The following is a 14,585-nucleotide window of genomic DNA, read 5'->3' as shown; positions in this document are numbered from 1 at the left end:
TGGCCACAAAGAGAGACTCAGCAGCACAGCACGGACCGCGTAGCTGGCCCGGCAGGTGAAGGGCAACAGCCAAGAGCCCACTCCGCCACACCTGACAACGACGCCTCCGAGACACAGCTTTCGCAAGGCCGGCACGCCGCTGCCACCACAATCCCCGACCACGGACACCCCGACCAAACACTTCCCCAAAACCTACACAGCCACCAGTACAGACTGGAAAGTACAGGCAGAAACTGCGGACAATCGGAAAGCGATGAAGGGAAAGCGGCCTCGCATACAAAGCCGCGCACCCGGAGCCACCCCAAGCACAGCCACCAGCAGCACCAGCCAGCCTCACCAGGCTCCTCCTGCCCAGCAGCACCCAACAGCACCCACAGAGACTCACCATGCTTGCGCCCACAGCCACACAGCCACGCCTGCCGCACGCCGCCCCGGCCCTCCTGCTCCTCCTCACCGCTCTGGCCGGCACCCTGGCCTGCCAACACCTCTGGACACACGAGGACACCTTCCCCGGCGACGCTCTCCGCCTCCTCCAGGACATGGCTGTCGGCCACACGCAGCCCTGCCACCTGCCAGAGCCGCCCTTCTTCCCCGCCAGCCTGATCCACCACAACCTGCAGCCCCACCAAGCCGCCGCCACCGCCCTGCGCATCCTGCAGCACCTCTTCCACACCCTCAGCTCCAACAGCACCCGCCAGCACTGGCCCGGCCAGGCTCGCAACCACCTCCTCAACAAGCTGCAGCACCACATCCACCACCTGGAGCAATGCCTCCCCGACAACGCCACGCCCTTCAAAGGACCACGCAACCCGCTGCTCGCCATCAACAAGTACTTCAGGGACATCCACCTCTTCCTGCACGCCCACAACCACAGCGCCTGCGCCTGGGACCACGTCCGCCTCGAAGCTCGTGCCTCTCTACTGCACCTCCACAACCTCACACGCGCCATGCGCCGCTAGCGCCAACGCCCACCCGCCCAGCCACACCGACGCCCCAAACCCACCTCCAACCCCACGCCTCCTCTCACCTGGGACCGCACACAGGCCCGCAACAACCGCACGGCACCCGCAGCCTTCAACCGCTGCGTCTCCAGCGATTCCGCTGCTCATACTGATATGGACAAAAGACCTTCTCCACTTATTTATTGACTTATTTATTGACTTATTTATTTCATTTCTCTATTTATTCACGTATTTATTTTTTCTACCTCTTCACTTATTTATGCCAGTCCAAATAAAGACTTATGACAAAACACTTGCCACTGCCTCTCCTCTCTCGAGCACTGCAAGCACTCTTTGCGCCAGGGGAAAGCCATCTCCGCCCAACGCCTACTCCAAGCCCTGCTGCAAACAGCCCCCGACCCCTCTTCTCAACGCCGCCTGCCCAAGCAGCAGCCCCTGTGCAAAAGCACTGCCAGCCTTTGGCCAACACCATGGAAGCACAAAAAGAAAAACACCCAAAGGCTGCTCAAGAGCACCGCTGCACCTCATCTGCTTTATCCACACCTTGCTCCATCCATCCATCCATCCATCCAATCCATGGCCCTCTGACTCACAGACAACGACGTCATGCGGGACACCGTCAAGCACTTTGCACAAAGCCAGGCACACCAGGTCCCTTTCCTTGCCCCTCTCCACCACTGCTGTGGAGCCCTAAGCATAGAACAGCACCAAAACTGCCAGGAATGGTGATTTTGCACTTTGGAATGCCATGCTCCCTGTTCCCAATCACCTCTTGCTTTTCCATTGGCCTTAACATAGTCTCCCGGAGAAGCAGCCTCATCTTCTTGCCTCACACACAGCTCAGCCTGAATGCTCCGTACTTCCCACACTCTTCTCCTTTTCCCTTTCTAAAAACGGGGCTTATACTTCCCTTCTACCGCTTCTTGGGCATTTGGACTGACAGACACCAGCTTTCAAAAACGATGCACTGCGGCCTAGCAACTCCATCTGAAAGTTCCCTCACGACTCAGGCATTAACCTCTTCACGTGCCATGCACTCGGACACTAAGTTCAAGTTGCTAACATGGTCTCAAAGTTGACCCGGCCCTACAGTGGCCTGGGGATCTCCATTCTTCAGGCGGGGCTCCCAGCACTTGCCACGCGCGACTTCAGCGGCATGCCTGGAGATCGCTGACGCACAAGGCTACAAACATCCGCTCCCCTCCACAGCCTCTTTGCCCCAAAAGTCTCCAACCTTCAAAGCCCATGCTGTGCTCCTAGCAACCATCCAACCATTTCTCCACGAGGCCATGGCAATCGTCCCCTTGCACATCTCTGCACAGCCCACATTCCTCCTCAGCGATCCCCAGCTTTTCTGCGCTTTTGGAAAGGCATCTGAAACTGCTGGCAAACCTTCGCTACTCCAGCCACAGAAGCCCAGCCCCTGCCCTCTTGCTCCCACGTGATGTCCTCTAGACCCCCGTGCCTCTTCAGAGCCATCCCCTCCAAGGACGCCACACCTCGCACGGACCAACGAGCCCTGAACAGGACACGCTCTTGCAGGCGAGGGCTCTGGCAATCCCAAAACACAACCCCATTGCTTTCACGGGGGACAGTCCTCTTTGGCCCTGCGGCTGCCTCATCCACTGGGCCACGCATCTCCAAACCGGACCCTTGCTCCAGGGCCACAGCCAGCGGAGCAAGCACGACAGGAAGAGCAAAGCCCCTCCCTTGCGCCGCCTTCCTCACCTGCCTCGTTGATGGCTCCTCCCAAACACAGCAGCTGGAGCCCCTGCCTCTGTGCAAGGACACACTCAGGCCTCCAAGGCCCACGTGCACACACAGCCCCTTGAACACTGCCACTGCCTCTGGGCATTGACCCCAGCAGGGGAAACGCCAGCCCCCGCCCACTGACATCACCGCACATGCCTTGCAACCACAAAAGGAAAACAGCGGCTAAGATGAAAATAAAGGCAAGCCACCAAGTGAAAGGAAAAGTCACCACAGCCACCAGCAGGGCTTTGCGGGTGGAAAGCATGCTTGGCCACAAAGAGAGACTCAGCAGCACAGCACGGACCGCGCAGCTGGCCCGGCAGGTGAAGGGCAACAGCCAAGAGCCCACTCCGCCACACCTGACAACGACGCCTCCGAGACACAGCTTTCGCAAGGCCGGCACGCCGCTGCCACCACAATCCCCGACCACGGACACCCCGACCAAACACTTCCCCAAAACCTACACAGCCACCAGTACAGACTGGAAAGTACAGGCAGAAACTGCGGACAATCGGAAAGCGATGAAGGGAAAGCGGCCTCGCATACAAAGCCGCGCACCCGGAGCCACCCCAAGCACAGCCACCAGCAGCACCAGCCAGCCTCACCAGGCTCCTCCTGCCCAGCAGCACCCAACAGCACCCACAGAGACTCACCATGCTTGCGCCCACAGCCACACAGCCACGCCTGCCGCACGCCGCCCCGGCCCTCCTGCTCCTCCTCACCGCTCTGGCCGGCACCCTGGCCTGCCAACACCTCTGGACACACGAGGACACCTTCCCCGGCGACGCTCTCCGCCTCCTCCAGGACATGGCTGTCGGCCACACGCAGCCCTGCCACCTGCCAGAGCCGCCCTTCTTCCCCGCCAGCCTGATCCACCACAACCTGCAGCCCCACCAAGCCGCCGCCACCGCCCTGCGCATCCTGCAGCACCTCTTCCACACCCTCAGCTCCAACAGCACCCGCCAGCACTGGCCCGGCCAGGCTCGCAACCACCTCCTCAACAAGCTGCAGCACCACATCCACCACCTGGAGCAATGCCTCCCCGACAACGCCACGCCCTTCAAAGGACCACGCAACCCGCTGCTCGCCATCAACAAGTACTTCAGGGACATCCACCTCTTCCTGCACGCCCACAACCACAGCGCCTGCGCCTGGGACCACGTCCGCCTCGAAGCTCGTGCCTCTCTACTGCACCTCCACAACCTCACACGCGCCATGCGCCGCTAGCGCCAACGCCCACCCGCCCAGCCACACCGACGCCCCAAACCCACCTCCAACCCCACGCCTCCTCTCACCTGGGACCGCACACAGGCCCGCAACAACCGCACGGCACCCGCAGCCTTCAACCGCTGCGTCTCCAGCGATTCCGCTGCTCATACTGATATGGACAAAAGACCTTCTCCACTTATTTATTGACTTATTTATTGACTTATTTATTTCATTTCTCTATTTATTCACGTATTTATTTTTTCTACCTCTTCACTTATTTATGCCAGTCCAAATAAAGACTTATGACAAAACACTTGCCACTGCCTCTCCTCTCTCGAGCACTGCAAGCACTCTTTGCGCCAGGGGAAAGCCATCTCCGCCCAACGCCTACTCCAAGCCCTGCTGCAAACAGCCCCCGACCCCTCTTCTCAACGCCGCCTGCCCAAGCAGCAGCCCCTGTGCAAAAGCACTGCCAGCCTTTGGCCAACACCATGGAAGCACAAAAAGAAAAACACCCAAAGGCTGCTCAAGAGCACCGCTGCACCTCATCTGCTTTATCCACACCTTGCTCCATCCATCCATCCATCCAATCCATGGCCCTCTGACTCACAGACAACGACGTCATGCGGGACACCGTCAAGCACTTTGCACAAAGCCAGGCACACCAGGTCCCTTTCCTTGCCCCTCTCCACCACTGCTGTGGAGCCCTAAGCATAGAACAGCACCAAAACTGCCAGGAATGGTGATTTTGCACTTTGGAATGCCATGCTCCCTGTTCCCAATCACCTCTTGCTTTTCCATTGGCCTTAACATAGTCTCCCGGAGAAGCAGCCTCATCTTCTTGCCTCACACACAGCTCAGCCTGAATGCTCCGTACTTCCCACACTCTTCTCCTTTTCCCTTTCTAAAAACGGGGCTTATACTTCCCTTCTACCGCTTCTTGGGCATTTGGACTGACAGACACCAGCTTTCAAAAACGATGCACTGCGGCCTAGCAACTCCATCTGAAAGTTCCCTCACGACTCAGGCATTAACCTCTTCACGTGCCATGCACTCGGACACTAAGTTCAAGTTGCTAACATGGTCTCAAAGTTGACCCGGCCCTACAGTGGCCTGGGGATCTCCATTCTTCAGGCGGGGCTCCCAGCACTTGCCACGCGCGACTTCAGCGGCATGCCTGGAGATCGCTGACGCACAAGGCTACAAACATCCGCTCCCCTCCACAGCCTCTTTGCCCCAAAAGTCTCCAACCTTCAAAGCCCATGCTGTGCTCCTAGCAACCATCCAACCATTTCTCCACGAGGCCATGGCAATCGTCCCCTTGCACATCTCTGCACAGCCCACATTCCTCCTCAGCGATCCCCAGCTTTTCTGCGCTTTTGGAAAGGCATCTGAAACTGCTGGCAAACCTTCGCTACTCCAGCCACAGAAGCCCAGCCCCTGCCCTCTTGCTCCCACGTGATGTCCTCTAGACCCCCGTGCCTCTTCAGAGCCATCCCCTCCAAGGACGCCACACCTCGCACGGACCAACGAGCCCTGAACAGGACACGCTCTTGCAGGCGAGGGCTCTGGCAATCCCAAAACACAACCCCATTGCTTTCACGGGGGACAGTCCTCTTTGGCCCTGCGGCTGCCTCATCCACTGGGCCACGCATCTCCAAACCGGACCCTTGCTCCAGGGCCACAGCCAGCGGAGCAAGCACGACAGGAAGAGCAAAGCCCCTCCCTTGCGCCGCCTTCCTCACCTGCCTCGTTGATGGCTCCTCCCAAACACAGCAGCTGGAGCCCCTGCCTCTGTGCAAGGACACACTCAGGCCTCCAAGGCCCACGTGCACACACAGCCCCTTGAACACTGCCACTGCCTCTGGGCATTGACCCCAGCAGGGGAAACGCCAGCCCCCGCCCACTGACATCACCGCACATGCCTTGCAACCACAAAAGGAAAACAGCGGCTAAGATGAAAATAAAGGCAAGCCACCAAGTGAAAGGAAAAGTCACCACAGCCACCAGCAGGGCTTTGCGGGTGGAAAGCATGCTTGGCCACAAAGAGAGACTCAGCAGCACAGCACGGACCGCGCAGCTGGCCCGGCAGGTGAAGGGCAACAGCCAAGAGCCCACTCCGCCACACCTGACAACGACGCCTCCGAGACACAGCTTTCGCAAGGCCGGCACGCCGCTGCCACCACAATCCCCGACCACGGACACCCCGACCAAACACTTCCCCAAAACCTACACAGCCACCAGTACAGACTGGAAAGTACAGGCAGAAACTGCGGACAATCGGAAAGCGATGAAGGGAAAGCGGCCTCGCATACAAAGCCGCGCACCCGGAGCCACCCCAAGCACAGCCACCAGCAGCACCAGCCAGCCTCACCAGGCTCCTCCTGCCCAACAGCACCCAACAGCACCCACAGAGACTCACCATGCTTGCGCCCACAGCCACACAGCCACGCCTGCCGCACGCCGCCCCGGCCCTCCTGCTCCTCCTCACCGCTCTGGCCGGCACCCTGGCCTGCCAACACCTCTGGACACACGAGGACACCTTCCCCGGCGACGCTCTCCGCCTCCTCCAGGACATGGCTGTCGGCCACACGCAGCCCTGCCACCTGCCAGAGCCGCCCTTCTTCCCCGCCAGCCTGATCCACCACAACCTGCAGCCCCACCAAGCCGCCGCCACCGCCCTGCGCATCCTGCAGCACCTCTTCCACACCCTCAGCTCCAACAGCACCCGCCAGCACTGGCCCGGCCAGGCTCGCAACCACCTCCTCAACAAGCTGCAGCACCACATCCACCACCTGGAGCAATGCCTCCCCGACAACGCCACGCCCTTCAAAGGACCACGCAACCCGCTGCTCGCCATCAACAAGTACTTCAGGGACATCCACCTCTTCCTGCACGCCCACAACCACAGCGCCTGCGCCTGGGACCACGTCCGCCTCGAAGCTCGTGCCTCTCTACTGCACCTCCACAACCTCACACGCGCCATGCGCCGCTAGCGCCAACGCCCACCCGCCCAGCCACACCGACGCCCCAAACCCACCTCCAACCCCACGCCTCCTCTCACCTGGGACCGCACACAGGCCCGCAACAACCGCACGGCACCCGCAGCCTTCAACCGCTGCGTCTCCAGCGATTCCGCTGCTCATACTGATATGGACAAAAGACCTTCTCCACTTATTTATTGACTTATTTATTGACTTATTTATTTCATTTCTCTATTTATTCACGTATTTATTTTTTCTACCTCTTCACTTATTTATGCCAGTCCAAATAAAGACTTATGACAAAACACTTGCCACTGCCTCTCCTCTCTCGAGCACTGCAAGCACTCTTTGTGCCAGGGGAAAGCCATCTCCGCCCAACGCCTACTCCAAGCCCTGCTGCAAACAGCCCCCGACCCCTCTTCTCAACGCCGCCTGCCCAAGCAGCAGCCCCTGTGCAAAAGCACTGCCAGCCTTTGGCCAACACCATGGAAGCACAAAAAGAAAAACACCCAAAGGCTGCTCAAGAGCACCGCTGCACCTCATCTGCTTTATCCATACCTTGCGCCATCCATCCATCCATCCAATCCATGGCCCTCTGACTCACAGACAACGACGTCATGCGGGACACCGTCAAGCACTTTGCACAAAGCCAGGCACACCAGGTCCCTTTCCTTGCCCCTCTCCACCACTGCTGTGGAGCCCTAAGCATAGAACAGCACCAAAACTGCCAGGAATGGTGATTTTGCACTTTGGAATGCCATGCTCCCTGTTCCCAATCACCTCTTGCTTTTCCATTGGCCTTAACATAGTCTCCCGGAGAAGCAGCCTCATCTTCTTGCCTCACACACAGCTCAGCCTGAATGCTCCGTACTTCCCACACTCTTCTCCTTTTCCCTTTCTAAAAACGGGGCTTATACTTCCCTTCTACCCCTTCTTGGGCATTTGGACTGACAGACACCAGCTTTCAAAAACGATGCACTGTGGCCTAGCAACTCCATCTGAAAGTTCCCTCACGACTCAGGCATTAACCTCTTCACGTGCCATGCACTCGGACACTAAGTTCAGGTTGCTAAGATGGTCTCAAAGTTGACCCGGCCCTACAGTGGCCTGGGGATCTCCATTCTTCAGGCGGGGCTCCCAGCACCTGCCACGCGCGACTTCAGCGGCATGCCTGGAGATCGCTGACGCACAAGGCTACAAACATCCGCTCCCCTCCACAGCCTCTTTGCCCCAAAAGTCTCCAACCTTCAAAGCCCATGCTGTGCTCCTAGCAACCATCCAACCATTTCTCCACGAGGCCATGGCAATCGTCCCCTTGCACATCTCTGCACAGCCCACATTCCTCCTCAGCGATCCCCAGCTTTTCTGCGCTTTTGGAAAGGCATCTGAAACTGCTGGCAAACCTTCGCTACTCCAGCCACAGAAGCCCAGCCCCTGCCCTCTTGCTCCCACGTGATGTCCTCTAGACCCCCGTGCCTCTTCAGAGCCATCCCCTCCAAGGACGCCACACCTCGCACGGACCAACGAGCCCTGAACAGGACACGCTCTTGCAGGCGAGGGCTCTGGCAATCCCAAAACACAACCCCATTGCTTTCACGGGGGACAGTCCTCTTTGGCCCTGCGGCTGCCTCATCCACTGGGCCACGCATCTCCAAACCGGACCCTTGCTCCAGGGCCACAGCCAGCGGAGCAAGCACGACAGGAAGAGCAAAGCCCCTCCCTTGCGCCGCCTTCCTCACCTGCCTCGTTGATGGCTCCTCCCAAACACAGCAGCTGGAGCCCCTGCCTCTGTGCAAGGACACACTCAGGCCTCCAAGGCCCACGTGCACACACAGCCCCTTGAACACTGCCACTGCCTCTGGGCATTGACCCCAGCAGGGGAAACGCCAGCCCCCGCCCACTGACATCACCGCACATGCCTTGCAACCACAAAAGGAAAACAGCGGCTAAGATGAAAATAAAGGCAAGCCACCAAGTGAAAGGAAAAGTCACCACAGCCACCAGCAGGGCTTTGCGGGTGGAAAGCATGCTTGGCCACAAAGAGAGACTCAGCAGCACAGCACGGACCGCGCAGCTGGCCCGGCAGGTGAAGGGCAACAGCCAAGAGCCCACTCCGCCACACCTGACAACGACGCCTCCGAGACACAGCTTTCGCAAGGCCGGCACGCCGCTGCCACCACAATCCCCGACCACGGACACCCCGACCAAACACTTCCCCAAAACCTACACAGCCACCAGTACAGACTGGAAAGTACAGGCAGAAACTGCGGACAATCGGAAAGCGATGAAGGGAAAGCGGCCTCGCATACAAAGCCGCGCACCCGGAGCCACCCCAAGCACAGCCACCAGCAGCACCAGCCAGCCTCACCAGGCTCCTCCTGCCCAGCAGCACCCAACAGCACCCACAGAGACTCACCATGCTTGCGCCCACAGCCACACAGCCACGCCTGCCGCACGCCGCCCCGGCCCTCCTGCTCCTCCTCACCGCTCTGGCCGGCACCCTGGCCTGCCAACACCTCTGGACACACGAGGACACCTTCCCCGGCGACGCTCTCCGCCTCCTCCAGGACATGGCTGTCGGCCACACGCAGCCCTGCCACCTGCCAGAGCCGCCCTTCTTCCCCGCCAGCCTGATCCACCACAACCTGCAGCCCCACCAAGCCGCCGCCACCGCCCTGCGCATCCTGCAGCACCTCTTCCACACCCTCAGCTCCAACAGCACCCGCCAGCACTGGCCCGGCCAGGCTCGCAACCACCTCCTCAACAAGCTGCAGCACCACATCCACCACCTGGAGCAATGCCTCCCCGACAACGCCACGCCCTTCAAAGGACCACGCAACCCGCTGCTCGCCATCAACAAGTACTTCAGGGACATCCACCTCTTCCTGCACGCCCACAACCACAGCGCCTGCGCCTGGGACCACGTCCGCCTCGAAGCTCGTGCCTCTCTACTGCACCTCCACAACCTCACACGCGCCATGCGCCGCTAGCGCCAACGCCCACCCGCCCAGCCACACCGACGCCCCAAACCCACCTCCAACCCCACGCCTCCTCTCACCTGGGACCGCACACAGGCCCGCAACAACCGCACGGCACCCGCAGCCTTCAACCGCTGCGTCTCCAGCGATTCCGCTGCTCATACTGATATGGACAAAAGACCTTCTCCACTTATTTATTGACTTATTTATTGACTTATTTATTTCATTTCTCTATTTATTCACGTATTTATTTTTTCTACCTCTTCACTTATTTATGCCAGTCCAAATAAAGACTTATGACAAAACACTTGCCACTGCCTCTCCTCTCTCGAGCACTGCAAGCACTCTTTGCGCCAGGGGAAAGCCATCTCCGCCCAACGCCTACTCCAAGCCCTGCTGCAAACAGCCCCCGACCCCTCTTCTCAACGCCGCCTGCCCAAGCAGCAGCCCCTGTGCAAAAGCACTGCCAGCCTTTGGCCAACACCATGGAAGCACAAAAAGAAAAACACCCAAAGGCTGCTCAAGAGCACCGCTGCACCTCATCTGCTTTATCCACACCTTGCTCCATCCATCCATCCATCCATCCAATCCATGGCCCTCTGACTCACAGACAACGACGTCATGCGGGACACCGTCAAGCACTTTGCACAAAGCCAGGCACACCAGGTCCCTTTCCTTGCCCCTCTCCACCACTGCTGTGGAGCCCTAAGCATAGAACAGCACCAAAACTGCCAGGAATGGTGATTTTGCACTTTGGAATGCCATGCTCCCTGTTCCCAATCACCTCTTGCTTTTCCATTGGCCTTAACATAGTCTCCCGGAGAAGCAGCCTCATCTTCTTGCCTCACACACAGCTCAGCCTGAATGCTCCGTACTTCCCACACTCTTCTCCTTTTCCCTTTCTAAAAACGGGGCTTATACTTCCCTTCTACCGCTTCTTGGGCATTTGGACTGACAGACACCAGCTTTCAAAAACGATGCACTGCGGCCTAGCAACTCCATCTGAAAGTTCCCTCACGACTCAGGCATTAACCTCTTCACGTGCCATGCACTCGGACACTAAGTTCAAGTTGCTAACATGGTCTCAAAGTTGACCCGGCCCTACAGTGGCCTGGGGATCTCCATTCTTCAGGCGGGGCTCCCAGCACTTGCCACGCGCGACTTCAGCGGCATGCCTGGAGATCGCTGACGCACAAGGCTACAAACATCCGCTCCCCTCCACAGCCTCTTTGCCCCAAAAGTCTCCAACCTTCAAAGCCCATGCTGTGCTCCTAGCAACCATCCAACCATTTCTCCACGAGGCCATGGCAATCGTCCCCTTGCACATCTCTGCACAGCCCACATTCCTCCTCAGCGATCCCCAGCTTTTCTGCGCTTTTGGAAAGGCATCTGAAACTGCTGGCAAACCTTCGCTACTCCAGCCACAGAAGCCCAGCCCCTGCCCTCTTGCTCCCACGTGATGTCCTCTAGACCCCCGTGCCTCTTCAGAGCCATCCCCTCCAAGGACGCCACACCTCGCACGGACCAACGAGCCCTGAACAGGACACGCTCTTGCAGGCGAGGGCTCTGGCAATCCCAAAACACAACCCCATTGCTTTCACGGGGGACAGTCCTCTTTGGCCCTGCGGCTGCCTCATCCACTGGGCCACGCATCTCCAAACCGGACCCTTGCTCCAGGGCCACAGCCAGCGGAGCAAGCACGACAGGAAGAGCAAAGCCCCTCCCTTGCGCCGCCTTCCTCACCTGCCTCGTTGATGGCTCCTCCCAAACACAGCAGCTGGAGCCCCTGCCTCTGTGCAAGGACACACTCAGGCCTCCAAGGCCCACGTGCACACACAGCCCCTTGAACACTGCCACTGCCTCTGGGCATTGACCCCAGCAGGGGAAACGCCAGCCCCCGCCCACTGACATCACCGCACATGCCTTGCAACCACAAAAGGAAAACAGCGGCTAAGATGAAAATAAAGGCAAGCCACCAAGTGAAAGGAAAAGTCACCACAGCCACCAGCAGGGCTTTGCGGGTGGAAAGCATGCTTGGCCACAAAGAGAGACTCAGCAGCACAGCACGGACCGCGCAGCTGGCCCGGCAGGTGAAGGGCAACAGCCAAGAGCCCACTCCGCCACACCTGACAACGACGCCTCCGAGACACAGCTTTCGCAAGGCCGGCACGCCGCTGCCACCACAATCCCCGACCACGGACACCCCGACCAAACACTTCCCCAAAACCTACACAGCCACCAGTACAGACTGGAAAGTACAGGCAGAAACTGCGGACAATCGGAAAGCGATGAAGGGAAAGCGGCCTCGCATACAAAGCCGCGCACCCGGAGCCACCCCAAGCACAGCCACCAGCAGCACCAGCCAGCCTCACCAGGCTCCTCCTGCCCAGCAGCACCCAACAGCACCCACAGAGACTCACCATGCTTGCGCCCACAGCCACACAGCCACGCCTGCCGCACGCCGCCCCGGCCCTCCTGCTCCTCCTCACCGCTCTGGCCGGCACCCTGGCCTGCCAACACCTCTGGACACACGAGGACACCTTCCCCGGCGACGCTCTCCGCCTCCTCCAGGACATGGCTGTCGGCCACACGCAGCCCTGCCACCTGCCAGAGCCGCCCTTCTTCCCCGCCAGCCTGATCCACCACAACCTGCAGCCCCACCAAGCCGCCGCCACCGCCCTGCGCATCCTGCAGCACCTCTTCCACACCCTCAGCTCCAACAGCACCCGCCAGCACTGGCCCGGCCAGGCTCGCAACCACCTCCTCAACAAGCTGCAGCACCACATCCACCACCTGGAGCAATGCCTCCCCGACAACGCCACGCCCTTCAAAGGACCACGCAACCCGCTGCTCGCCATCAACAAGTACTTCAGGGACATCCACCTCTTCCTGCACGCCCACAACCACAGCGCCTGCGCCTGGGACCACGTCCGCCTCGAAGCTCGTGCCTCTCTACTGCACCTCCACAACCTCACACGCGCCATGCGCCGCTAGCGCCAACGCCCACCCGCCCAGCCACACCGACGCCCCAAACCCACCTCCAACCCCACGCCTCCTCTCACCTGGGACCGCACACAGGCCCGCAACAACCGCACGGCACCCGCAGCCTTCAACCGCTGCGTCTCCAGCGATTCCGCTGCTCATACTGATATGGACAAAAGACCTTCTCCACTTATTTATTGACTTATTTATTGACTTATTTATTTCATTTCTCTATTTATTCACGTATTTATTTTTTCTACCTCTTCACTTATTTATGCCAGTCCAAATAAAGACTTATGACAAAACACTTGCCACTGCCTCTCCTCTCTCGAGCACTGCAAGCACTCTTTGTGCCAGGGGAAAGCCATCTCCGCCCAACGCCTACTCCAAGCCCTGCTGCAAACAGCCCCCGACCCCTCTTCTCAACGCCGCCTGCCCAAGCAGCAGCCCCTGTGCAAAAGCACTGCCAGCCTTTGGCCAACACCATGGAAGCACAAAAAGAAAAACACCCAAAGGCTGCTCAAGAGCACCGCTGCACCTCATCTGCTTTATCCATACCTTGCGCCATCCATCCATCCATCCAATCCATGGCCCTCTGACTCACAGACAACGACGTCATGCGGGACACCGTCAAGCACTTTGCACAAAGCCAGGCACACCAGGTCCCTTTCCTTGCCCCTCTCCACCACTGCTGTGGAGCCCTAAGCATAGAACAGCACCAAAACTGCCAGGAATGGTGATTTTGCACTTTGGAATGCCATGCTCCCTGTTCCCAATCACCTCTTGCTTTTCCATTGGCCTTAACATAGTCTCCCGGAGAAGCAGCCTCATCTTCTTGCCTCACACACAGCTCAGCCTGAATGCTCCGTACTTCCCACACTCTTCTCCTTTTCCCTTTCTAAAAACGGGGCTTATACTTCCCTTCTACCCCTTCTTGGGCATTTGGACTGACAGACACCAGCTTTCAAAAACGATGCACTGTGGCCTAGCAACTCCATCTGAAAGTTCCCTCACGACTCAGGCATTAACCTCTTCACGTGCCATGCACTCGGACACTAAGTTCAGGTTGCTAAGATGGTCTCAAAGTTGACCCGGCCCTACAGTGGCCTGGGGATCTCCATTCTTCAGGCGGGGCTCCCAGCACCTGCCACGCGCGACTTCAGCGGCATGCCTGGAGATCGCTGACGCACAAGGCTACAAACATCCGCTCCCCTCCACAGCCTCTTTGCCCCAAAAGTCTCCAACCTTCAAAGCCCATGCTGTGCTCCTAGCAACCATCCAACCATTTCTCCACGAGGCCATGGCAATCGTCCCCTTGCACATCTCTGCACAGCCCACATTCCTCCTCAGCGATCCCCAGCTTTTCTGCGCTTTTGGAAAGGCATCTGAAACTGCTGGCAAACCTTCGCTACTCCAGCCACAGAAGCCCAGCCCCTGCCCTCTTGCTCCCACGTGATGTCCTCTAGACCCCCGTGCCTCTTCAGAGCCATCCCCTCCAAGGACGCCACACCTCGCACGGACCAACGAGCCCTGAACAGGACACGCTCTTGCAGGCGAGGGCTCTGGCAATCCCAAAACACAACCCCATTGCTTTCACGGGGGACAGTCCTCTTTGGCCCTGCGGCTGCCTCATCCACTGGGCCACGCATCTCCAAACCGGACCCTTGCTCCAGGGCCACAGCCAGCGGAGCAAGCACGACAGGAAGAGCAAAGCCCCT

The 14,585-nt window shown here is 58.9% G+C and overlaps 6 protein-coding genes across 18 annotated transcripts in view; 5 read left to right on the top strand and 1 right to left on the bottom strand.

Annotated features, from left to right (window-relative positions):
• LOC129133239 (ubiquitin-associated protein 2) overlaps positions 1-14,585 on the bottom strand; it is a 284,552-nt gene that overhangs the window by 168,343 nt on the left and 101,624 nt on the right. The gene's annotated exons all lie outside the window — the stretch shown is intronic.
• On the top strand, positions 387-959 carry LOC143692148 (interferon-like). Its single transcript, XM_077171716.1, has one exon. The coding sequence runs from the start codon at positions 387-389 to the stop codon at positions 957-959; it is 573 nt and encodes a 190-aa protein (XP_077027831.1).
• Positions 3,369-3,941, top strand: LOC143692141 (interferon-like). The gene has a single exon (XM_077171706.1). The coding sequence runs from the start codon at positions 3,369-3,371 to the stop codon at positions 3,939-3,941; it is 573 nt and encodes a 190-aa protein (XP_077027821.1).
• On the top strand, positions 6,347-6,919 carry LOC143692150 (interferon-like). Its single transcript, XM_077171718.1, has one exon. It carries the CDS (start codon positions 6,347-6,349, stop codon positions 6,917-6,919), a length of 573 nt encoding a protein of 190 aa, XP_077027833.1.
• Positions 9,325-9,897, top strand: LOC143692149 (interferon-like). The gene has a single exon (XM_077171717.1). It carries the CDS (start codon positions 9,325-9,327, stop codon positions 9,895-9,897), a length of 573 nt encoding a protein of 190 aa, XP_077027832.1.
• On the top strand, positions 12,307-12,879 carry LOC143692152 (interferon-like). Its single transcript, XM_077171720.1, has one exon. The coding sequence runs from the start codon at positions 12,307-12,309 to the stop codon at positions 12,877-12,879; it is 573 nt and encodes a 190-aa protein (XP_077027835.1).

The sequence above is a fragment of the Agelaius phoeniceus genome, chromosome Z (genome assembly GCF_051311805.1).
Source record: "Agelaius phoeniceus isolate bAgePho1 chromosome Z, bAgePho1.hap1, whole genome shotgun sequence".
NCBI lineage: Eukaryota > Metazoa > Chordata > Aves > Passeriformes > Icteridae > Agelaius > Agelaius phoeniceus.
This window is presented reverse-complemented; position numbering and strand designations above follow the sequence as displayed.